This window comes from Bombyx mori, chromosome 6 (genome assembly GCF_030269925.1).
Source record: "Bombyx mori chromosome 6, ASM3026992v2".
Lineage (NCBI taxonomy): Eukaryota > Metazoa > Arthropoda > Insecta > Lepidoptera > Bombycidae > Bombyx > Bombyx mori.
This window is the reverse complement of record NC_085112.1, coordinates 290061-314575: the sequence shown is the minus strand read 5'-3', so window position 1 is coordinate 314575 and position 24515 is coordinate 290061. Positions and strand designations below refer to the sequence as shown.

The 24515-nt window shown below is 39.5% G+C and overlaps 1 protein-coding gene across 3 annotated transcripts; it reads right to left on the bottom strand.

The window, feature by feature from the left end:
* Positions 1 to 2005: 2005 nt before the first annotated feature.
* Positions 2006 to 23475, bottom strand: LOC101743935 (probable RNA-directed DNA polymerase from transposon BS). 3 transcript variants are annotated; one of them, XM_062668915.1, is made up of 11 exons: positions 23302 to 23460; positions 21470 to 21631; positions 20856 to 21018; positions 19976 to 20097; positions 10418 to 10650; positions 9347 to 9447; positions 6516 to 6569; positions 5456 to 5603; positions 4439 to 4716; positions 3486 to 3613; positions 2006 to 2418 (listed from the first exon to the last, which is right to left on the bottom strand). In XM_062668915.1, exons 1-11 carry the CDS (start codon positions 23411 to 23413, stop codon positions 2405 to 2407), a joined length of 1515 nt encoding a protein of 504 aa, XP_062524899.1. In that variant the 5' UTR covers positions 23414 to 23460; the 3' UTR covers positions 2006 to 2404. The 3 variants fall into 3 exon arrangements, with proteins under 3 accessions (XP_062524899.1, XP_037867726.2, XP_062524898.1); XM_038011798.2 differs by having other exon boundaries at positions 2006 to 2090; XM_062668914.1 differs by lacking the exons at positions 2006 to 2418; positions 3486 to 3613; positions 4439 to 4716; positions 5456 to 5603; positions 6516 to 6569 and having other exon boundaries at positions 6576 to 9447; positions 23302 to 23475.
* Positions 23476 to 24515: the final 1040 nt, after the last annotated feature.

Below are 24515 nucleotides of genomic sequence, written 5' to 3'. Positions count from 1 at the left end.
CGCGTGGTGACGAAGTGTTTTCCTCGTGCATGTAATTTTCTCCACGCGGAATTTCACGAACACGTCAAAGATTTAAAGGTTAGTATTTAACGTGGTATAACTTTATAATTAGTGTAAAATTCCATTATATTTTTTACTACGTGAATATATTGGTTCATTGAGTCTGCACCTAGGTGTAAAAAAATGTGTGCGTGTACTAGTGTACACACGTAAGAAGTGAAACTTGTTTATGGCCTTATTTTTCGAAAAATGATCTACATGCAACTTTCTAGAAATTGGTTAAATAAAGTTAAATTAGATAAAGTTTAAACAAAAGGATTTTATTATCATAGACATGAATACAAATAATACAATTATTTCACTTTACCTTTTTGCTACTAAGATTATTACAGCATTTCATTAATTGTAATAGAATTATTACTATCATTGTCATTGTCATTATATATTTTTGTAATTAATGGCTTATGGTAACTGAAATATGAAATATATGGTTTACATTCCACGAAATTTAGTGACCGAGTAAAAACTCCATCAATTGTAGTGCCAGATCTTGTTGTTGACGTTTGAGGACTGTTTTTCATGGATAAATTCAATTTATCTTTCAGAAATTCAACTAGCTTCAAAGAATTTTCCGATGCAAAATTTACATTAAAATCTCCACTTAAAATCATCGGTATTTTATAATTATTGTTACCGAGTAAAGAGGCACCTTCACTTGTGTACGGCAACAATGAATGGTGAAGAAAAAGATGGCGCGTAACGGAAAAATGTGACGCGTAACCGAAAAATGTGACGGTAAATTTTTTTCCAACGCCGATAAAGAAGTTTCACTTCAATAAATGCTATTATGTTTATAATTTATTTACAAAAAATTTGGGCATCTATCCTTATCACAAAGGATAGTTGCCCTGATTTTTTGGGGTATAGGTGCCTTTAGAGGCATCTATCCTTCCATACTCTGCCATTTCAGAATATAGCAGAAATATGCTACGAAAACATAAAACACAAACAAATGATTTACAGTTCAAGCAGCGAAGATGAAGACAAACCACTTAACTATAAAATGAAAGGAAATAAAACAATAGATTTGCCCCTAAAGAAATCTAAGGGATAAACCTAAAACGCATGTAAATATTCAATGCAGATGAATGTTTTGAAAACTATAAAAATACGAAGTCGCAATCCGACTGGATTCAACGTTTAATGTTTCAGAACTAGCTACATGAAACGTGTTTTTCAGAAATGATGTAGAAGATGTGGAAAATTTAAAGCACTATCCAGTTAAACTTTAAAGATATCTTTATTGTGTTAATTTAATATAAAAAAAATATTCTTTTGCAATGTACACATTGACACTTAATGTGAATATTTTATAAGCAATTAAGAATTCATATTTTTGTTGAATAAATATTTGTAAAATTTAATTTAATAAAAAAATAGGATAATGCATGTTGAAACTAAAAATTTTTTAGTTTAGCTTACACTTACTTAAAGCTTTAAAAATTTCATTATGATCATTTGTGTGATATGAGAATTATCTTTTATTTATAAACATTCAAAGACTTAAAAAATACATTTTTTTTTTTATTATGACCCATGTTTCTTGGAGACAATTGCTCTGTTAGGAATAGAACTTCTTAATATTTGGTTTGGTTTTTTCGTTTACACGGTATAAAGGGCATCTATCCTGCACTGCAGGCATCTATCCTACTCAGTATTTTCTTGGTGGGGCAACTATCCATACAGGCAGGCATCTATCCTCCAAAAAAAGGTTCTACGAAAAACGAATTTCTGCAAAATCTGTATTTGATAGGTTAAAAAAAAAATATACTAATTAAACATAAAGGATTGAGCTAACTACATTAATAGAAATTATTCGTATAAAATTAATATTTTCAAAATTACATGACTATTTCAAAAAGTGGGGCATCTATCTCGGCTTTACCCTACACCTGTGCCATGGCCAGCTTGTAAATTAAAAAGTGGAATGAAAAATGAAATACTGTTCAAAGTTGAAAATTTTATTTGTCTTGTTCTAATTTATTTTTTAATTCGGTCGGCCGGCAGTGACATAGACACCAAAGCGCCACCTGTGAAATACTCATTTTACAAACTCAAAAGGACAACTGCACAGGCCGTTCTATTTGGTGCAGTTGCTGTAGGCCCTCGCAAGCAGACTTGGCAAGGCACCGTGGTAGCGGAGAGGAAGACAATCGGACGAGCCTGGTCCAAAGAAAAGCGCGCAGCTCAAGACCGATCGCGATGGCAAAATACTGTTAAAGCCTTCTGCCCCACGTGGGGGCATTAGGATCTTAAATAAACAGATAAAAGGGCAACTATCCCCTCAAAACCGGACCTAATGCGCTTCATAAAGAACTGGACTTGTGGTACAGAACCGCTCGAGTCAATAACGGCCACCTGCAATTATGTACTCAAATTTAATCACTCATACTGGACGCAGTTGGTGAACATTAATTCAATACGGTTTCCTTTTAAATAAATGGTATCTCCCTGCGGCGTTAGAGCCCCTATATAGTGACGTCACTGATACGAATAACCCACAGACACAGCCCCCTGAATTTCTCGTCGGATCTTCTCAGTGGGTTGCGTTTCCGATCCGATGGTAGATTCTGCGATGCACTGCTCTTGCTAGGGCTAGCGTTAGCAACGTCTTCAGATTACAGCCCCGTGAGCTCACCTACTCGCTTAGTTACGCTAACATAGCCTTTAAAGCAGCAATTCCCAAAGTGGGCAATAACGCCCCCTTGTGGGTGCTGCAGGCCTAAAGAGGGGTGGTAGCAGACCCAGAAAATAAATGGGGCGTTGTGTAGAGGCCTGGGAGGCGATTTGTAATTCCATCTAGGAGGACTCTTAGACACCGACTGAGCTCTCGCTATAGTGGTTTTAAGTAGGTGGAAAAATGGGGGCGCTAAAAAATAATTTATTCTCAAAGTGGATAATAGACAAAATAAGTTTGGAAACCAGCAGGGGCAGGGGTAAAGGGTACTAGCTTAGGTAAGAGAAAAATAACTTTTCCTCGCTGATTGTACCACTCGTAGCAGTCCTGCAAGTATTATTAATACTATGTACTGATATGGTTTAATCTCTCTTTTTTTCAATTATACTTATTTTAATTTACGGAAGACTGGTGTTGTGGTGTGGTGACAATAAGGAATGCGTATTAAACCTGTAAATGATTGTCTCTGTCTACTACCAGTGTGAACTTTAAAATGAAATTATTAGACGAAACCGACAGAGAGACTTACGCGTTTTTGTCATTGACTTATTAAAGCAGCCGGGCTAAGCCGCTTACACGTCGTAGGTACCACAGAACTTGGTAAAGCCAGATTATACAAATAAAACTTCGACTTTATATCTCTATCGGTACATCCAGATGGTGATGACTATGAATTTCGATTCTTTATCTGTTCCTTATCTAGAATTTTAAAAAGATCAACAGCGAGGAATTTAACCCCAAAACATACTTAGCATGTAAGCACTGCACACGTAGAACGTTGTCTCACAATTCGTTGTGATATAGGCGCCGATGAGATTGATTCCTCCCAAGCCACTCAGCCTGGCTACCATCACACCAAGACAGGCTGCCATGCCCCTGTGAATCAGCAAAGTGTCGACTGTTCTTTCATAGCATAGATCAGTATTTTAATTGCATTGAATTAAAAGCTACCTTACTCTTCAGCTAGAATAATTAAAGAAACTGAAACAAACTAGACGTTGGTACCAACTCAGACTTGGATCATATCTAATAAGATGTAATAACACATTGTTTTATTACAAGCGCGTTTGTCGCATAAGTCGTTTCCTCTTAGAATAATTCACATGGAACTCAAATCGATCCATTCTGTGGTTACCTCACGTCGTTGTGTCTCACTGAGTTTGCACAGGCGATGTCCTAATTAAACTATCTTGAATATTTGAGAAAATAAGTGGTAATTTGCATAACAAATTCCACGATATAAGAATAATGTGAAACCCGCGTACGCGTAGTGCATTAAGCTTTGAAGGACGGGGAAAACTGCTTTAAAAAACAACTAGCTGGATCCGTCCGCTTCGCTGGGCATTTAAAATTAACATTATTATTTCTCATCCCCACAAAGATTCTCATCATCAACTCCCCCGCAACTGGTGTAGGGAGTCCACCACTCGTATAAATATTAGCCGATCCATTAAGTACATGAATCTTCTACATGGATACCAAGTTTCAAGTCAATCGGATACACGGTTCAGTAGTTATAACGGAACATCCGTAAAAACCACTGTAGACTTATATATTTGTATAGATAATAAATAGCAATTATAGTCTTTGACATAGTGCGCTAGGGAAAACAGCGACATTCACACCAAAATATCTACAGGTTCCGGTGCCTATACGAAGTAGCGCGTGAACTCATATGTCAACCAAAAAAAATTAACTCACCGGTAAGAAGTGGGATACAAGTCCACATAATATGAAAACACTACACCAATTCCAAGACCCACGAATGCCAAGCCGAAGAACAGTATGAACGCCACAATATTATTGGTGACGGTTGTCGTGGCGGCCCCCACCAAGCCGGATATTAGGAATATACTGATAGACAAAGTCTTCTTCCTAGAAGACAACTTTGAAATGGCCAAGTTGACGGCCACGGTGAAGACACCGCTGACCAGCGCCCCCAGCACGGTCGTTGAATCTACCCCAGTTACACATGCAATCTGAAATTCAAAACAGTTTTTAACGTGACTTTTTGATTCATGGAGTTTTGAATATTCTCACGTAACAAATGCTAAAGTTCTGTATGAAAAAATACACGCACACGAAGATCCTTGCTGACTCCAGCCGTTAATGGATCCTGAGCCCCGTGGTATACTTATCAGTGTCCCTTGCCCCTAAGACGTAGAGAAATAGCAAGATAAATTTTATCCAAACTCTCTAGTTCTCTATGCAACTAAATTGTTTTAACTTTTAACTAAACCAAGAGAGGATGTGCCAGACATTTCAGATTTTAAATATATAGTCAGTATTCAGGGGTTATATTGTGGTGACGCGTTTTTTTGAACTAAAGATTTAAATTCCTACGCATAGCTAATTGTCCATACGGATACCTGTGAGCTTATGAACAAAAAAAAAAAAGGATTTCTCTAACACTTGTTTTTTTGGAGCATAAAATCTCTTAAGCTTCTTTTTTTAGGATCAGTATCGCTATCAAAAACGGCAGTCTCTGAAACAAGTTTTTTCAGTAATCGTCAAGGCAGTCTGATATTCTTATTACTCACAAAAACATGCGACCTTGAGCCTAGGTGGATATTAGCTTTGAGAGAGCCCTCTGATCTTACACGTTCATTTAAACACACGCTTCATTACATTTTACTTATTGACGTCCGATGCCTTCCTACATTCAATAACGGACATCCAACAAGACATCAAAAATACGTAGCTAAACTGTCTGAATACCTGTGAAGTTTCGCTACCGGCTGCACTGCTGCTACTGATGAAACTAATCATTTCGCACAGCCCAGCTGGGCCAGTGATATTCGGGGAAGCCAAGTTCCCGATGATACTGTCAACTAAGAAGGGGTACCAGACGTAGAACGCGTTGCTTCTGGAATTCATAACAAAGATTGGTCAAGTGTTATCTTTTTTTTTAATTGCTTACGTGGGTGGATGATGTTACGGCCCACCTGGTGTTAAGTGGTTACAGATGCCCATAGACATCTACAACGTAAATGCCACCACCTACCTTGAGATATGAGTTATAAGGTCTCGGAACAGTTACAACGGCTGTCCCATCTTGCGTACCGTAATTACTGCTCACTCAGTCATCCTATCACTAGTAAAATAACTTAAGTATATAGATGGGTAAAATTTTAAATTTAAATTTATTTATATTCAGCTGTTACACAATTTCTAAATAAGGTTTTGTGATATAGTAGCGTCCGCAATATTTACCATCCCTGCGGCCGGTTAAATTATCCCTCGGTCACGAAAAAACAACTAAAATCGGCCCCCGTATTACAAATAGAGATCTCATGTCCGAATCCCTGTTCTGCATGTGACTAATGATGACCGTGTCACAAAGTTCTTTAAAATAAGAAAAACAGTAGAAAGAATAATAGAGCTGAAAATTGAGCTGTAAAGATGGATTCTACAGATGCCCTAATGTTGTCGTAGTCTATCTGCCTATGGTTTCGTAGTCCAAGTAGTAGCTCATGTGGTCGCATGGATCCTTTTTTTTCGTTCATAATTGTTGGTAGCCTAATAGGCTATTCCAACCTAGAGCGGACTGTTAGGTGAGCTCACGAGCTCAACCTGAGAGAATTGCCAACACTAGCCCTAGCAAGAGCAGTGCTTCGCTGAACCTACTACGGGATCGGAATCGCGACCCACTGAGAAGATCCGGCGAGAAACTCAGTGGGTGTATTAATTCCTACATTAACATCCAGTCTAACCTTTCAATTGAGGAATGTACCTTTGTCTCTTGATTTCAATAGAACCAACTATGAATGTTACTCACACACTGTAAATAATGCTTGTTAAATAAAATAACTTAATGGTTCCAAATAGAAGATTTTTTTTTTTTTTTTTTTTTTTTTTTTCCCTACCTATGCTGATAGCCTTGAGAGGCTATTTCAGCTTCATCCTAACGTTAGTAGGTGAGCTCGCGGGGCTCAACCGGAGAGTTGCTAACACTGACCCTAGCAAGAGCAGTGCTTCGCTGAATCTACCACCGGATCGGAAACGCGACCCACTGAGAAGATCCGGCGAGAAACTCAGTGGGCTGTGTCTATGGGTTAGTTCGCTCGTCGAGCCCTTCGTCGCAAGCGACGGGTTCGACGAGGACGGTGACCGGTGCTTGTGGTGCCTAAAAGCACCGTTAATGGATCAGGAGGATCCGTAATGACGTGCTTTGGGCGACGTCGACGGTTTACCATTCGGTCTACTGGGTCGGGTATGTAATTTCCAGCGGCTACGATGAGAGGGTTCTCATGTCGTGCCGCCTTCTCAAAATGGCGCAGCGATGCCGACTGTAGATACTTACTAAGAGAGTCGAGCTCCAGGTCGTCGTGGAGATCCACATTCCTAAGGAACCAAGGCGCTCCGACGGCTATCCTGCAGAATCGTGATTGAATAACCTGAAGGGATTTCAAGTGGGTGCGGGCTGCGTGAGCGAACACTACGCTTGCATACGTCATGACGGGGCGTATGCAAGTTTTGTAGAGAGTTACCTTATTGCGGAGGGACAGTTTGCTTCGACTACAAAGCATTGGATAGAGTCGTCCTAGAATAAACGCGGCGCGGTCGCGTACCGTTTTTATATGGGGACGGAATGTCATCCCTCTGTCGAGGGTGACGCCTAGATATTTGACCTTCGAGACCCACGGAATGGGCTGGCCAAAGAGAGTGATGGGACTAACGGCGGAGGTGTTTGCGCGCCTACTACGGAGTGGGATGCTCGAAGTGATGTTCGGAGGGCGACCCCTTTTGAAGAGCACCGCTGCGCTTTTCGTGGGGTTGATGTCTATTCGCCACTTCCGGAACCACTGTCCCAGGGTGGCTACTGCGACCTGGAGTCGCCGATGAAGCAGCGACATCTTCCTACACGAGTAGTAGATAGCCGTGTCATCGGCGAAGAGCGCTAGATGGGTCTCCGGAGACCGGGGTATATCATTGATATACAAACTAAATAATAACGGGGAGAGCGCGGAGCCTTGCGGGACTCCGGCAGTCAGTTGACGGGGACGAGAACGAGTTCCCTCTACTCGATATCGAAACGAACGGTTCGACAAGAAGTCTCGTATGATGAGCACGAGTCTGTCTGGCACTCCCATGTTGTATAGTTTATAAATTAAACCGTTGTGCCAGACTTTGTCGAACGCCTTCGCGATGTCGAAGAAGAGGGCGCCGGTCGGGATTTGTTTACGCCTATTTAGTCCTATCAGAATGTGCTCCGTGAGGCGGTGCACTTGTTGTACGCACGAGTGTTTTGAGCGGAATCCGAACTGTTCGTCTATGAGAATTTTGTTCGCGGTAACAAAATTCCAGAGGCGTTTCCTAAGGAGCCGTTCGTAAATTTTTCCTATCGTCGAGAGGAGACTAATCGGACGGTAACTAGAAGTTTCGTTTGTCGGTTTGCCCGGCTTATGTATACCGATAACGTCCGCTTCTTTCCACACCGCGGGAAAGATGCAGTGCGTCATAGCGGCATTTAAAATTGTAGCCAACATTGCTATCAGTTGGACTGGCAAGAGTTTAAGCGCGCGGTTGTGGATGCCGTCGGAGCCGGGTGCCTTCCTAGGTTGTAGGTTGTGGATCGCGTCTCTAACTTCGTCGGTGGTAATGGGGGGTAACGCGTCCGAGGGCGGCAGGGAAGCTCTGCGCTCGACCTCCCTGTCGACTAACTCGGTGTGTTCGGGGTCCGCGTGTTGAGTGCTGGTGGTGCACTGCTCTTGCAGTGCATCGGCCAGCAGCTCAGCCTTGTCATCGTCATCGAATGCCGGTGGTTGGCCTGAAGGGCGTACGAGGGGAGGCATAGTGGCTATAGTTTCGGATTTGAGAGTCCTAGCTAGTCGCCAGTATGCTTGGTGGGAGGGCGCGAGTTGTTCTAAATAACTATGCCAATTATCGTTACGCGCGTCGCTTAAGCGGGAGTGGACTTCGCGTTGTAGACGACGCATCCGAATCCGGTTTGAATGCGTGGGAAGACGATCGTAGGCCCGGATTGCCGCGTTCCTAACTCTTAAGAGATTCCTAAGATCGGGGGACAGTCTGATGCGGTGGAAGCTGTCCTCCACATCGACTTCTTTAGAAGATCTAATGATCGCGGAAGATATGTGATCGGTAATGATGTTTATGGATTCGACGGTGTCCTCGGGGGATAGATTCGAATCCGGGCCGTAAGGGAGGATTGGCGGAGCGGTGTCGGCTAGGCACGTGCCCAGCTTATTCCAATCCACCATGGTCCTCGTAACAGTGACTGGGTTGTGGGGGCGACCGAGCTGCATAACGACAGGTCGGTGGTCCGAGTCGAGCTCTGACATTGCTTCGATGGAACGCAAGCGCAGAGTTACGTTCCTCAGCAGTGCCAGGTCTATAGTGCTCGGACGGAGCGCGATGTTATACGGATAACATGTTGGAGTTGGGGGACCGACTACTTCAAAGGTAAGGTCGTCTATAAACGCGTCGAGACGCCTACCATTTATGTTTGAACTGTGGCAGTTCCACCTAGTGTGGTGGCAATTTAAATCGCCTGCCAGGATGACGGAGTCTCCCATGCCGAACAGTGACTCGATGTCACTGCTCAGAAGGGGCTTGTCCGGGGGGAGATAAACGGATGCAAATAGAAGAGGCGGTTTGAACAACGGTACCGTCTGTTGCCACAGGGACCTTAGGAACGGCACATCCTTAGAACTCACGTTGCCCTCCTCGTTCAGCACTAGTTTCTTGACCTGAAGAAAACAATAAGCCCTTAAAAGACACTCGACGGGGCCTAAAGCATATAAAATGCGTCCTTTAGGCATGATCGAATTACCTTCTATCTTTATACATCTATCTATCGCATTGACGCCCACTGCTTCACATAGGCCTTGCCCAAGCCTCGACACAATGATCAGTCCTGCGCTGCTTGCATCCAGAAGAAATGATAGTAAAAATCAAACCAGCAAAGTTTGTAATTTGCACAATAACTGGTGGTAGGGCGTCTTGTGAGCCCGTACGAGTGAGTACCATAACTCTACACCAGTGATTCTCAACCACTGTGCCGCGGCACTTTTGTGTGCCGCCAAATTTCAAAAGTTTGCCGCCAAATTTTGCAAATATATAATAATGTTAATATTATTAAATTATATCATTTAAAAAGAAAAATATTTTTAGCATGAATATATATTTAAATCCACAAAAAATAAATTATTTTATTATTTGCTTTGCAACGCGGTTTTTCTTAGTGCCAAATTATGATGAAGCGGCGTGCATAGCAATAGGAATATGTCTCAAGTCGGCGCACACTTGCCACTTCTGCGTACAAAACGTGTTTATTTAGTGATAGTTGGGATTCACAAGGTGTTGCATAGTAGTTACTGTACCTTTTCTTTCGTTAAAATTGGCAAGTGTATGTGATTCGGTAGTAAGTAAATAATTTTTATCTTTTTCTTTGTGTGCCGCCAAATTTTGAAATCGTTAAATATGTGCCGCAACAAAAAAAGGTTGAGAATCACTGCTCTACACCTATTTCAGCTGCGAAGTAATTATATGTCCCGGTTTTAGAAGTTGGATAATATTTATAGCAAAACCCATTAGACTTCTATTGAATACTAGTTACAGTACTAGTAACATAAAATTGATTAAGTCCCCCTAAAACAGATCGTACGTGGATTCTGAATTAAGGATTTACTGTGATGAAGCGGAGATATCGATACTCACCGGAAACAAACCGTCTTGTCGATTAATCTCCCAAATTCTCTTGATCACTTCCAAAGCCTGACCCTCTTTGTTACTATTCAAGAGGAACTTTGGGCTTTCGCACAAAAAGAACAGAGATATAGCGCTGATCCCGAGGGGCAAAGCCAGTACGATGGTCAGAAGACGCCACGGTATGAAAGTCAGAAGACCAAGGTCATATGAGAATTTTTGATTTAGGATTCCGTATGCTATCACTGAAAGGATAAGAAACATTTTAGAAAGAATCAACATTAACTCGCGACTTATAACATGTATCAATCCTCATCCTCGCACTGCTGTTGTGATTTCATACCTTTTGCTACCTTACTCCCGGATTCTTATCATCCAAGATCCTACCTTAACTCGTAGTCGTAAGGCGTGCTACCAGCCTGCACAAGGGAACCCCTCCATCTTAACTGTTTCAGGGGTGAATAGTGAAGGGTTGAAATTCTGTGTTCAGTTTTCAGTCAGTCATTTATATCAGTTACTATAGCATCCTCGTTGTTGTCTAGGGGCTCCGGAAACCATTTGAGACCAGGTGGACAGCAAACTCATCAGCCGATAACCCGTAGTATTAGGGCCATGTAAACAAAATATATGTTAGATAAGTTTTTTTTATTGCTTATATGGGTGGACGAGCTCACAGCCCACCTGGTGTTAAGTGGTTACTGGAACCCATAGACATCTACAACGTAAATGCGCCACCCACCTTGAGATATAAGTTCCAAGGTCTCAGTATAGTTACAACGGCTACCCCACCCTTCAAACCGAAATACATTACTGCTTCACGGCAGAAATAGGCAGGGTGGTGGTACCCACCCGCGCGGACTCACAAGAGGTCCTACCACCAGTAAAAAGTTACACGAGTTGTATTTTTATATATGTGTAGAGAAAAACCTTTATTATCTTTATTATTTAAGACTAGTTTTTAAAAAGGTTTTTTTTTTTCAGTGTTTTGGAGTGTGAAGTCTGTCATTCAGTAAAAAAGAAAGTTCAGATTTGTATCTTATACCTTTAAACGAGCAATTCTTGTATATTTATTAATATATATAATTTGAATCTCGGTAACGGCTCTAACGATTTTCATAACATTTAGTATACAGGGGATTTCGGTGGTGATAAATCGATCTAGCTACGATTTATTTTCAGAAAATGTTGTTTTATTCGTGTTTTCAATAATCAACTCTTCCCGACATCTATTGGCGAATAATAATACTATTTTTCTTAATTGAGGGCAACTAGCTGCTTTAAAGACACAACAAGATGGCGTTATAAAAAAAAAAAACGGTCATCATCTAGTGATATATTAATACTGTTTAAAATATTAATTTTAAAAGAGATTAAGGGCTTTAAATGTGAGAGAGATATAGAGAGAGAGAAAGTATTCGTTATTGCACACCAACAAAAGAAACAATGCGAAATATTAAATACAAAAAAGTACAATTGGCGGTCTTATCGGTAAGAGCGATCTCTTCCAGATAACCATCAGGTGGAAAAGAATAGTTTGGAAACTAATTACACGCGGTGTACCATATATAGAAAGAGATACACATACACACACATACATATATACATATACAAATTCCTTACATTTATACACATACATATATTTATACATACCTAGTCAGGTCATAAGTATTGTCACACAGTAAAAACTTTTCTTTTAGAATGCTGGCCACAAAAAAGTTTATTGAATTCGAATTTCGAATTGTTCATGAAAATAAAAATGTATACTTTTAGAATTTTACTCATTTTTAAATATGGAGTGGACGCTTAAAGAAGACCGTGTTGCAGTTATTGCGTTGCATCGTTGCGGTTACGCGCCAATTCAAATTTTTAACATACTGAAAATTTTGAATATAACCAAAGGATTCGTTTATCGTACCATCAAACGATACAATGAAGACTCTAGTGTAGATGACAGGTCAAGAAGTGGTCGCCCTCGGTCTGTTAGGACTCCAGCAGTGATAAAATCTGTGGAGGCGCGAATTCAAAGAAATCCCAAACGTAAGCAGAAACTGTTGGCCTTTCAGATGGGGTTAAGCAGAACCACTGTGAAAAGGGGGTTAAATGAAGACTTAGGGCTTCGGGCATATCGAAGAAAAACAGTACATCGTTTGAATGCTCGTCTAATGAACCTGAGACTGAAGAGATGCCGCGCTTTGTTGAAGCGGTACACGGGAAAAAAATATCGGGAAATTCTTTTTTCGGATGAAAAAATTTTTACCGTAGAAGAGAGCTACAACAAACAAAATGATAAGATGTACGCACACAGTAGTGAAGAAGCGAGCAACCGTATTCCGCGTGTCCAACGAGGTCATTTTCCATCCTCGCTCATGGTATGGTTGGGAGTTTCTTATTGGGGCTTAACAGAGGTACATTTTTGTGAGAAAGGTGTAAAAAAGAATGCAGTTGTGTTTCAAAATACAGTCCTGACGAACCTTGTGAAACCTGTTTCTCATACCATGTTCAATAACAGGCACTGGGTATTCCAACAAGATTCGGCGCCAGCTCATAGAGCGAGGAGCACACAAGACTGGCTGGCGGCGCGTGAAATCGACTTCATCCGGCACGAAGACTGGCCCTCCTCCAGTCCAGATTTGAATCCGTTAAATTACAAGATATGGCAACACTTGGAGGAAAAGGCGTGCTCAAAGCCTCATCCCAATTTGGAGTCACTCAAGACATCCTTGATTAAGGCAGCCGCCGATATTGACATGGACCTCGTTCGTGCTGCGATAGACGACTGGCCGCGCAGATTGAAGGCCTGTATTCAAAGCACGGAGGTCATTTTGAATAAACTTTAGTGTCATAAGAATCTATGTTTTGTTAAGTTCATTTTGGTATATGAATGGTTACATAATGAATAAATTTGTTTCAATTATTTTACATTAAACATGTGACAGAATTTATGACCTGACTAGGTATATGTAATACATACAAATACACAATGTAACGTAATAATAATTTTGCTTCTTTACACATAAATTGTTGTTGTCTTATTATACATATAACATAAAACGCAATTAAGTATTTTATTTTATATTCAGTGCGCGATATCATTATACCTGTATACTTAGTCTGGCCATAAAAACGGTTACAATTAAAAATAAACAAAATATTACATTTGAATTTGGAATCTGTCATTTTTATACGATTGCTCATTGAGTTTTCTCATTTTGGCGCCAATACATTGTACAATATTTTGCGATATTAAAATGGAGTGGGGTGATAAAGAGAACCGAATCGCTGTGATTGCATTATACAAAGTAGGTATGGAGCCAAATGCAATTTTTAAAACTCTCCATACGCTTGGTATTAGTAAAATGTTTCTGTACCAGGCTATTAATAGGTGCAATGAGACCTCCTCCGTTTGTGACAGAAAAAGATCTGGCCGTCCACGTAGTGTTCGTACGAAAAAGGTGGTCAAAGCAGTAAGGGAAAGAATTCGAAGAAATCCTGTCCGAAAGCAAAAGATTTTATCTCGGGAGATGAAGATAGCACCTAGAACCATGTCGCGTATTTTAAAAGATGACTTAGGACTAGCAGCCTATAAGAGACGTACTGACCATTTCTTAACTGATAATTTAAAAGAGAATAGGGTGGTACAATCGAAACAACTACTAAAGCGGTACGCAAAGGGAGGTCATAGAAAAATTTTGTTTACGGATGAGAAATTTTTTACAATTGAGCAACATTTTAACAAACAAAATGACCATATTTATGCTCAAAGCTCTAAGGAAGCTTCCCAATTAGTCGACAGAGTGCAACGTGGGCACTATCCGACTTCAGTGATGGTTTGGTGGGGTATTAGCTATGAAGGAGTGACTGAGCCATACTTTTGTGAAAAAGGTATCAAAACATAGGCACAAGTATATCAAGATACCATTCTTGAGAAGGTAGTGAAGCCCCTTAACAACACAATGTTCAATAATCAAGATGGGTGGATGAGCTCATAGCCCACCTGGTGTTAAGTGGTTACTGGAGCCCATAGACATCCACAACGTAAATGCGCCACCCACCTTGAGATATAAGTTCTAAGGTCTCAGTATAGTTACAACGGCTGCCCCACCCTTCAAACCGAAACGCATTACTGCTTCACGGCAGAAATAGGCAGGGTGGTACCCACCCGCGCGGACTCACAAGAGGTCCTACCACCAGTAATATAGTTATTCCTTCACCGTGTAAATCAATCGTGAACATTTGTTGAATACGTATTTCATTAGAAAAATTGGTACCCGCCTGCGGGATTCGAACACCGGTGCATCGCTACATACGAATGCACCGGACATCATATCCTTTAGGCCACGACGACTTCAAAAGACTTTATATATATTTGTGTGTGTGTCAAATACATGGTAGTGTGTGTGATGTTTTTTTATTGATTTAATGTATTATTAATGCATAATTAAAAAAAAAATTAGCATTCTGCACTCCTCTGTATTCTCTATAAGTGTGGGAAATTTCATATTCCTCCGTCCGCGCAATTTTCGTAAAAAGGGGTACAAAGTTTTTACTTCACGTATTAATATATATAGACCAGGGTAGAAGCCTTTAAAAATAATGAAAAGTGAAAGAAAATAATAGTAGGATGAAACCCATTAGAAAAGGAGGACAATATTATAAAAATGGAAGGAAAAATAATTTACGGGCGATCTGAGGTCGGGAAGGGGATGGGGGGGGGGATTAAGGGTAAAAAACGGTTTTTCTCGATTTCCGGCAAAACTAAAAGTCCTATGAAAAAAAGTCAAATGGCAAAGTTGTAGGTAATAAAAAGATCTAAAACTTTTGTATTTACACTTTTTTCACATAACCTCAAAATTTATGTAAAAAATTAAAAAAACCAAGATTTGGTTTTTTATTTTTATCTTTTTCAAAAAAAAATCTTTTTTCAACAAATTTGCTGAAAACTTACCTTTTTATGTCTCAAATACGCTGTAATTTATTTGATTAGAAATATTTATTTTTTCACCTTATTTTGAATTAATATCAAAAAAGGACCCTAATTTTCAATCGAAAATTCACCCGTCAAAATATCAGCTTTTTTCAAAAAGTTTGTATGTTTTCTACTCGATGAAATCTCTACTTTGAAAAAAAAAAAAATGTTACTATAGTAAATCTTCTCAGAAAATGCAAAAAATCGAAAAAAACTCGAATTCAAATATATTTTTTTAATTATTATATACAATTTTTTATTTTAAAATTTACCATTTAATTACTCGAAAAACATAAGATTATAAGTTACATTGATAAAAAAAAATTGCAAATCAAAATATACTACTATTAGAGGCGACTTCCTCTTAAGTCAAAGTCGATGGGCGGAGCCATTGATGACGAGCACTCACGTGGACTCGTGACGTCATCTGGAGGGGCAACCGACCGACCAGCGGGGACATCACGCCACCTCGGATCACTTTGGCTAGCAGCGCGCGCAGCGTTCACTTGTCTTAGATTTAATATTCTGTGTCGATCGTTCCTACCCACTTTTGTATTTTTTTATTTATTTCAATTATTAAGCCGTTGCTAAAACTACTATAATTAACAACCAAATAAGTTAATAAAATTCATATTTAATAAGACATCTACAATATTTGGAGAAAGTTGTCGAATCTTCTTTAAATTATATGCGTAGATGCCTATTTATAACTATTTTTAGATAACTTATATACCTGAGTGACCTACGAAAAATTTTAGCACATCAAAAGATATTTGAAACATATGAAATATACATGAAAATCAGCCAAAAGTTAGTTATTAAAAATATATTTACGATATATATTATATATATATTTATATATATTTTATAGATTTTTAATATATTGTTTATGTATTTAGAAATATTTTTTTTCCTGGGAGTAACTAAATTTGTTTGTGCAAAATTAAGGAGATTATTATTTTTTAATAACTAACTTTTGGCTGACTTTTATGTATATTTCATATATTTCAAATACCTTTTGATGGGCTAAAATTTTTCGTAGGTCACTCAGGTATATAAGTTATCTAAAAATAGTTATAAATAGGCATCTACGCATATAATTTAAAGAAGATTTGACAACTTTCTCCAAATATTGTAAATGTCTTATTAAATATGAATTTTATTAACTTATTTGTTTGTTAATTATAGTATTATATTTTGATTTGCAATTTTTTTCTATCAATGTAACATTTAATCTTATGTTTTTCGAGTAATTAAAGTGTAAATTTTAAAATAAAAAATGGTATATAATAATTAAAAAAATATATTCGAATTCGAGTTTTTTTTCGATTTTTTGCATTTTCTGAGAAGATTTACTATAGTAACATATATTTTTTTTTCACCATCGGAAAGTAGAGATTTCAACGAGCAGAAAACTTACTAACTTTTTGTAAAAAGCTGATATTTTGACGAGTGAATTTTCGATTGAAAATTAGGGTCCTTTTTCGATATTAATTCAAAATAAGGTGAAAAAAATAAATATTTCTAATCAAATAAATTACAGCGTATTTGAGACATAAAAAGGTAAGTTTTCAGCAAATTTCGTGAAAAAAGTTTTTTTTTTTTAAAAGATAAAGGTAAAAAACCAAAAACTTGTTTTTTTTAATTTTTTACATAAATTTTGAGGTTATGTGAAAAAAGTGTAAATACAAAAGTGTTAGATCTTTTTATTACCTACAACTTTGCCATTTGACTTTTTTCCATAGGACTTTTAGTTTTGCCGGAAATCGAGAAAAACTGTTTTTTACCCTAAACCTACCCCCCCCAACCCCTTCCCGACCTCAGATCGCCCGTAAATTATTTTTCCTTTCATTTTTATAATATTCCCCTCCTTTTGTAATGGGTTTCATCCTACTATTATTTTTTTTAGTTTTAAAAATTATCGACACTGGTCTAATAGATAATACAACACAATAATATTCACGTGCGAAAACAGCTTTAGGAAATCATTTTTTTAAATTAACATCAAAAGCGGAGCGGATGATTTTTAGTTTCTTTCTTAGTTTCCATGAAACAGAGACAGAAATGTATTTGTGTTTGCGATGACCCTGGACACATACGCGATAACAATTACAATTACAAAACATCGCTATGTATGCAAATCGATTAACATATATTTCATGGTTAAAATTTGAAAAGTTTAAGGCATTTTAATTTATTTAAGAAGTTTTTTTTATTACTAAACACGAAAGCGGTATTCATTATTTTTAATGTAAATGTTACCGTTACAAACCAATGGCGCCAAGTCTCTGCCAAAGCATGCCCATGATCGTAGAATACCCCTTAAACCCAAGGGGAAAGTTTACAAAACGATCATTAGACCTGTCGTGCTCTATGGATCTGAATGTTGAAATCAAACCATGCAAGAGGAGTGCATGCGACAGAGATGCGAATGTTGAGATGGATGTGTGGAGTGACAAAAATGGACAAGATAAGTAATGAGTATATCAGAGGAACTGTGAAAGTAGCCCCGGTTATTGACAAATTAAAGAGCGAACGGTTAGCGTGGTATGGACATGTGATGCGTAGAAAAGCGCATGCGACTAGGAGATGGAAATTGTAGTCTTGCACTTGTAGGGAGGGAAGAGGTCGAACGAAGAATAAATGGATGGAGTGTGTGAATTATGATAGAGATGAGAGAGAGAGGAGCGAGTGTTGAGATGACGGCTGATAGAAGAGAATAGAATAGAAAAAATAGCTGTGCCGACCCCACGTAGTCGGATAAGGTGGAGACAAAAAAGAAGAAGATACCGTTACAAACCATTTACAATGCATTTAGTGACAGACTATCAGCCGCTGGCATTGTTGCACGAACTACGAGGGCTGCATTAGAAGTATCGGGAATGGAATATTTCCACTGTTCCTGTCATATTTTATAATATGACAGGAACATATCTTTTTAATTGAAAACTCCTTGGTTTTAAAAATCGAATACCATTTATTTATTTAAAAAAAGATTGTCGGTCTTGTCACGAGGTTTTGTCAAACTTGTTTAGTCGTTGAGAAAATTGAATTGACTCGAGAAAATTCAAGAGCGATGATTTATTATGACTTTCGAAGTGGTTTAACACAAAAACAGTGTGTTGACCGGATGATTTCTGCATTTGGTGATGAAGCCCCATCCAAAACCACAATTTATCGCTGGTTTGCTGAGTTTCAACGTGGACGTGTCAAGCTCAGTGATGATCCCCGTCAAGGTCGTCCAAAAACTGCAGTCACCCAAAAAAACGTTGGTGCTGTGCGTAAGCTGATTGAGGAAGATCGACATGTGACATACCGCGAAATTCAGGCAACTTTAGACATTGGCATGAGTCAAATACAAATAATCTTGCATGAACAATTAGGTGTAAAAAAGTTGTTTTCCCGATGGATATCGCATTCGCTCTGTGAAGAGCAAAAAGCGGCTCGCGTTACTTGGTGCGTCAGAACTCTCGAAAGATTCCACGCAGGATCCTCAAATGCTGTATACAATATTGTATCAGGTGACGAATCCTGGATATACGCGTACGAACCCGAAACAAAAAACCAGTCACGAGTTTGGGTGTTCGAAAATGAGTTAAAGCCAACAAAAACAAAAATTGTTCGTTCACGGAGTGTTGCAAAAAAAATGGTGGTCACGTTTGTCTCCAAAACCGGCCATGTTACGACTATTCCTCTTGAGGGACAAAGAACGGTTAATGCAGAATGGTATGCTAGCATTTGTTTGCCACAGGTCGTTTCTGAACTCCGTAAAGATAACTGCAACCGCCGCATCATCCTCCATCACGACAATGCGAGTTCTCACACCGCGCACAGAACAAAAGAGTTTTTAGAGCAAGAAAACATAGAATTATTAGACCATCCGCCGTACAGCCCCGACCTAAGCCCTAATGATTTCTATACTTTCCCTAAAATAAAGAATAAATAGCGTGGGCAGAGATTTTCATCACCTGAAGAAGCTGTGGACGCCTACAAAACAGCCATTTTGGAGACCCCAACTTCCGAATGGAATGGTTGCTTCAATGATTGGTTCCATCGTATGGAAAAATGTGTCAAATTTCGCGGAGAATACTTCGAAAAGCAATAAATACATTTTTAAATAGTAATGTTGTGTCACTTCGTTAATTCCCGAAATTTTCAGTGCCGCCTAGGTACATACTATTATGCCGACACAAGTAACGCTATCTGTTGTCGAGAAAAACGGGTATCGAAACGACTAGTAGCATCGGAAATGATCTAGAAAAGTGTACACATGTCATGCGGGCTATACAAGCGTTGCAAGGAGGACATGAAGGCAGTTAGTAATCAGTTCTACTCGAAGCGAAATATTCAACGGATCACCTGAAGTGAAGCGAACGAAGTTAATCGTGATATTGTATTCTACTTTCAGTGCCGTGATAATTAAATAGAGTTTTAATTAGTAAATCCGTGATTTTTTATTTATCCTGAACCCCAGCTCCTAACAATATCTCCTAAATGTTAGTATTTGACCACACACATATTCCCTTTACTCGATTCCGAAATTCAACGCTAAGCCCATACATAGGTACCTCATACAATACCGTCACGATAGTTATGGTACTTACGCATATATGTCGCGAAACCAAAATTCAGAACACTTGTCATGATCAGTAAGAAAGCACCCTTTACTCTCACCGAGCATGATTCACCGAGTAACGTATACGTTGCTGACTGCGCACAGCTACAACTGTAGAACAGAACACGTGTCGTATTTATGTGTGAAGTTTCGTAGAGTACTGTGAATTTAAGATAGTACGTTTGGTAGGAAATAGGTCCACTTCGATAAAGCGACACGACATGAGAATCCTCTCATCGTGGCCGCCGGAAACTACATAGCCGATCCTGCGGACCAAATGGTAAACAGCCGACGTCGTACAAAACAGGTCATTTCGGATCCTCCCGATCCACTAACGGTGCTTTTAGGTACCTCAAGCACCGGTCATCGTTATCGTCGAACCCGTCGCTTGCGACGAATGGCTCGGCGAGCAAATTAACCCACAGACACAGCCCACTGAGTTTCTCGCCGGACCTTCTCAGTGGGTCGCGTTTCTGATACGGCGGTAGATTCTGCGAAGCACGGCTTTCGCTAGGGGTTCGTGTTAGCAACGTCGTCAGGTTTGAGCGCGGGAGCTCGCCTACTAGTTAATGTTGCGCTGATATGATCTCTCTAGACCATCAGCTTAGGTAGAATAAAAAAAAAGGACATAGGTCCGTGCAATGTATTATGATGATATTTTCAACTAGGCAGCAACGGGCAGGTATAGAAGTTAGTACAAGCTAGCCGTTATTAATTAATTCCTTACCTATTCGCTGGTAGCCTAAGTTGCGACATTCTTGTTCTGATGTGTGTGAGCTCCGATAACCACATAACATTAAGTAGGCTGTGAGCCCATCTATACAATATACTAATAATGAACAGGGACATATCAAAATAAATATACTCACAAGCTGGTGCTGATAAAACGTAAAACAGCTAATACTATCCAGTGAGGTGAGAAGGCACTCAAGGTAGACACTACGTAGCTGATCGACAAGGCTATCAACAAACTTTTTCTTCGACCCTGAGTGTCCGATATATACCCCCATGGATACGCCATGATGATCGAACCTGACACAGAAATACAATTTAACTGACATGTACAAGAAACCAGGTCTATGGCTGCGACACGCAAGGCAGTCCTCGTGTCTGAGCCTGTGAACATGGCTCCATGGTATGACCTTGGTGTGTCTACTGTTATGGTGCTCTGTCCGGGCAAAACGTTTCTTCTGTCCAATCCAGATGTATTTTATTCAGACTTTAAGAGTGATTTATCCATTCTACACAGACTTCACAGTACAATTCATTTCTTTAGGACTTCTCTTTCGTCAAATTTCAGATAAAACTTCATAAGTCCTTTGTTATTTCTCCTCCTGTAAACCCGACTTATGCCAATTTTCTATTTCTCAATTTATGACTTCGGAGTTTGTTCAAATGCCACGTTCAGACTTTATTATTTTAGTTAATTTCCGGTAACTAATAGTAACTCTTAAATTTACCATGAACCGTGTTGATAGCTTACCCCCAAACGGCATGGACAGAAGGATGCTCTTTTGAGCGTGGTCCAACTGGAAGTCGCAAGAGGCTCCTGTAACAATAACGGAGAAGCCAAACATGTCCAAGCCCATGGCTATGATGGCCGTACTCATGGTGGCTAGAAGAATTATGTTGTAGCGGCCATTACCTGAAAATAATTAGGCGATGAAGCCAATTAAGTTCGTAACTGATATTATTTACAAAAGACCTCGAAAATTCAGTGATGCCTCAATACATACATGTACTTATAAAGAATACGTCTCTGTGACAACATTCAAGAGTGCAACGACCGGCGACCTCCCAAATTATTTAAAAATAAATAATATAATTTGCTGCAGATAGTCATTTAAATTTTACTGTTTCATTGCTATAAGTTGACGAATATGTTAATGTACTTATGGTACTTTTCTCGAACTTTTTTCTGGTTTTAAGTCGTTTAGTCGTCGTGGCCTAAAGGATAAGTCGTCCGGTAGCTAGCGATGAACCGCTTCGAATCCCGCAGACAGGTACCGATTTTATAATGAAGATACGTACTTAACTCAAGTTCACGAATGATTTTCCGGGTAAAGGAATAACATCGTGTAGCAAAAATCAAACCCGTAAAATTTGCGTAATAACTGGTGATAAGACATCTTGTGAGTCCGCATGGGTAAGTACCACCACCCTGCCTATTTCTGCCATGGAGCAGTAATGCATTTCGGTTTCATCTATTCTTCGCAGCCGTTGTAACTATACTGAGACCTTAGAATTTATATCTCAAGATTGGTGGGGCATTTACGTCGTAGATGTCTATGGGCTTCAGTAACCAGTTAACGCCAGGTGGGATGTGAACGCGTCCAACCATCTAATCAATAAATAAATAAATTAATTAATTAAGCACACACAAATTTATTTTCCGTAGACCGTGGCACTTGTTTATTCATCTAGATGGAATTCTTAGGTTTCATAATATGAATGAAAAATACTTATTGAGCGTTACTCAGATATCTCTCCATAGCATCGAAATGTAACTTGTTTCTTTTTTTTTATTGCTGACGAGCATACGGTTCACCTAATGGTGAGTGGTTACCGTCGCCCCCATGGCAAGTCCCCCCAATGGCCCCAAGTCCATACTTCAGCAATGCCAGAGGCAGAGCCAAGCCGCTGCCTACCGCAAACTATAACTCGTGCATAAGTTGGTGCCAAGGCACGGGGGCTGATAACTATGTAAGTTGGCCCGTACCGCCAGTCGAGAAGTCACACTCATCATGGACAGAATTAAGTTAGACTTCGAGTCCAAAGTCCTCTTAGTTGCCCTTTTGCATGACATCGGCTAAGAATCTCTTTAACGGTGTCTCCGCATCGGAGTCAAGGTACCCTATATCAGCAAAAATATCTCAACTCATGCGCCAGAAAAACGTCGGATTTTAATTTTTAAAGGACAGCTATTGAGGGATGGCAATTTATTTATTTATTTATTTATTTATTAATGGCCAGTTCACTGGGATTTTTTATTTCTTAGTTGGTTGGACGAGCTCATAGCCCACCTGCTATTAAGTGGTTACTGGGGCCCATAGACATGTACAACGTAAATGCGGTACCCATTTTGAAATATAAGTTCTAAGGTCTCAGTATAGTTACAACGGCTGCCCCACCCTTCAAACCGAAACGCATTACTGCTTCACGGCAGAAATAGGCAGGATGGTGGTACCCACCCGTGCGGACTCACAAGAGACCCACTGACTCACGCATCTTTACGGAACGCCTGACTGTTTTCTCAATAATCAAAAAACCGTAGTCAATTTTGTACATAAAAAAAACGCTTAAGAATTTCCTCACCTGCTAATTCTATAGCCTCATCAAATGTATGAGTCTTCGCGGCCTCATTATCATAACCGCAAGGTTCATTGTTGTGGAAACCTTCGTTATCGTAAGCCGATTGAAGCACCATTTTGTGACAAATACAAACTGACACTGAGAGCACGTTCTAAGCACGTTAGAAATAATACAACTACGGCTTTATTGTGTTGATGTTAGTACATTTCAATTGTATCGCGTGCTTAGTGATTGGTGAATGTTGGTGTCGGTTCGACTCTTAATTGGAGTCAAAGATTAGGTACTTTAATTAAAAGTATTTGATATTCTGCTTTGAGTATCGTAACATTTTTTTTTTTGCTTAGTTGGTTGAACACGCTCACAGACACGAGCCCATAGACATCTACAACGTAAATACGCCACCCACCTTGAGACATAAGTTCTAAGGTCTCAGGTATAGTTACAACGGCTGCCCCACCCTTCAAACCGAAACGCATTACTGCTTCACGGCAGAAATAAGCAGGGTGGTGGTACCTACCCGCGCAGACTCTCAAGAGGTCCTACCACCAGTAATTACGCAAATTATAATTTGGCGGGTTTCATTTTTACTACACGATGTCATTCCTTCACCGTGGAAATCAATCTTCAACATTTGTTGAGTACGTATTTCATTAGAAAAATTGGTACCCGCCTGAGATTCGAACACCGGTGCATCGCTCAACACGAATGCACCAGACGGGGCAGCGGGTTGGCTCTGCTCCTGGCATTGCTGAGATCTTAGAACTTATATCTCAAGGTGGGTGGCGCATGTACGTTGTAGATGTCTATGGGCTCCAATAATCACTTAACACCAGGTGGGCTGTGAGCTCGAAAAAATAAAAAAAAAATTCCCTGATCCCTGATGAATCCCTGATTCGCCGCGTGCGAGTCAGTCGCAACAGCTACCTGGGGCTGTTCGATTCGCGAATGAATCTGCCCCCTAATGCAACACTGGAGACGTATGCATGTTGAGCACTCTGGAACCAGCCTTTAGGTTAACGTAGTTTTAATGCTCATTTTTATTTTTTGTTTTATTACAATTATTATTGTTTCTGTTCTATTCCGAAATTGTTGTTATTGTATTTATTTAATTCTGGTATACTATATGAAATGTTAATGAATGTAATATGGATGCAAAATATGAAGTAAACGAAAATAATAATAATAATAATTAAAAAATACACCTCATACAGCGGAGT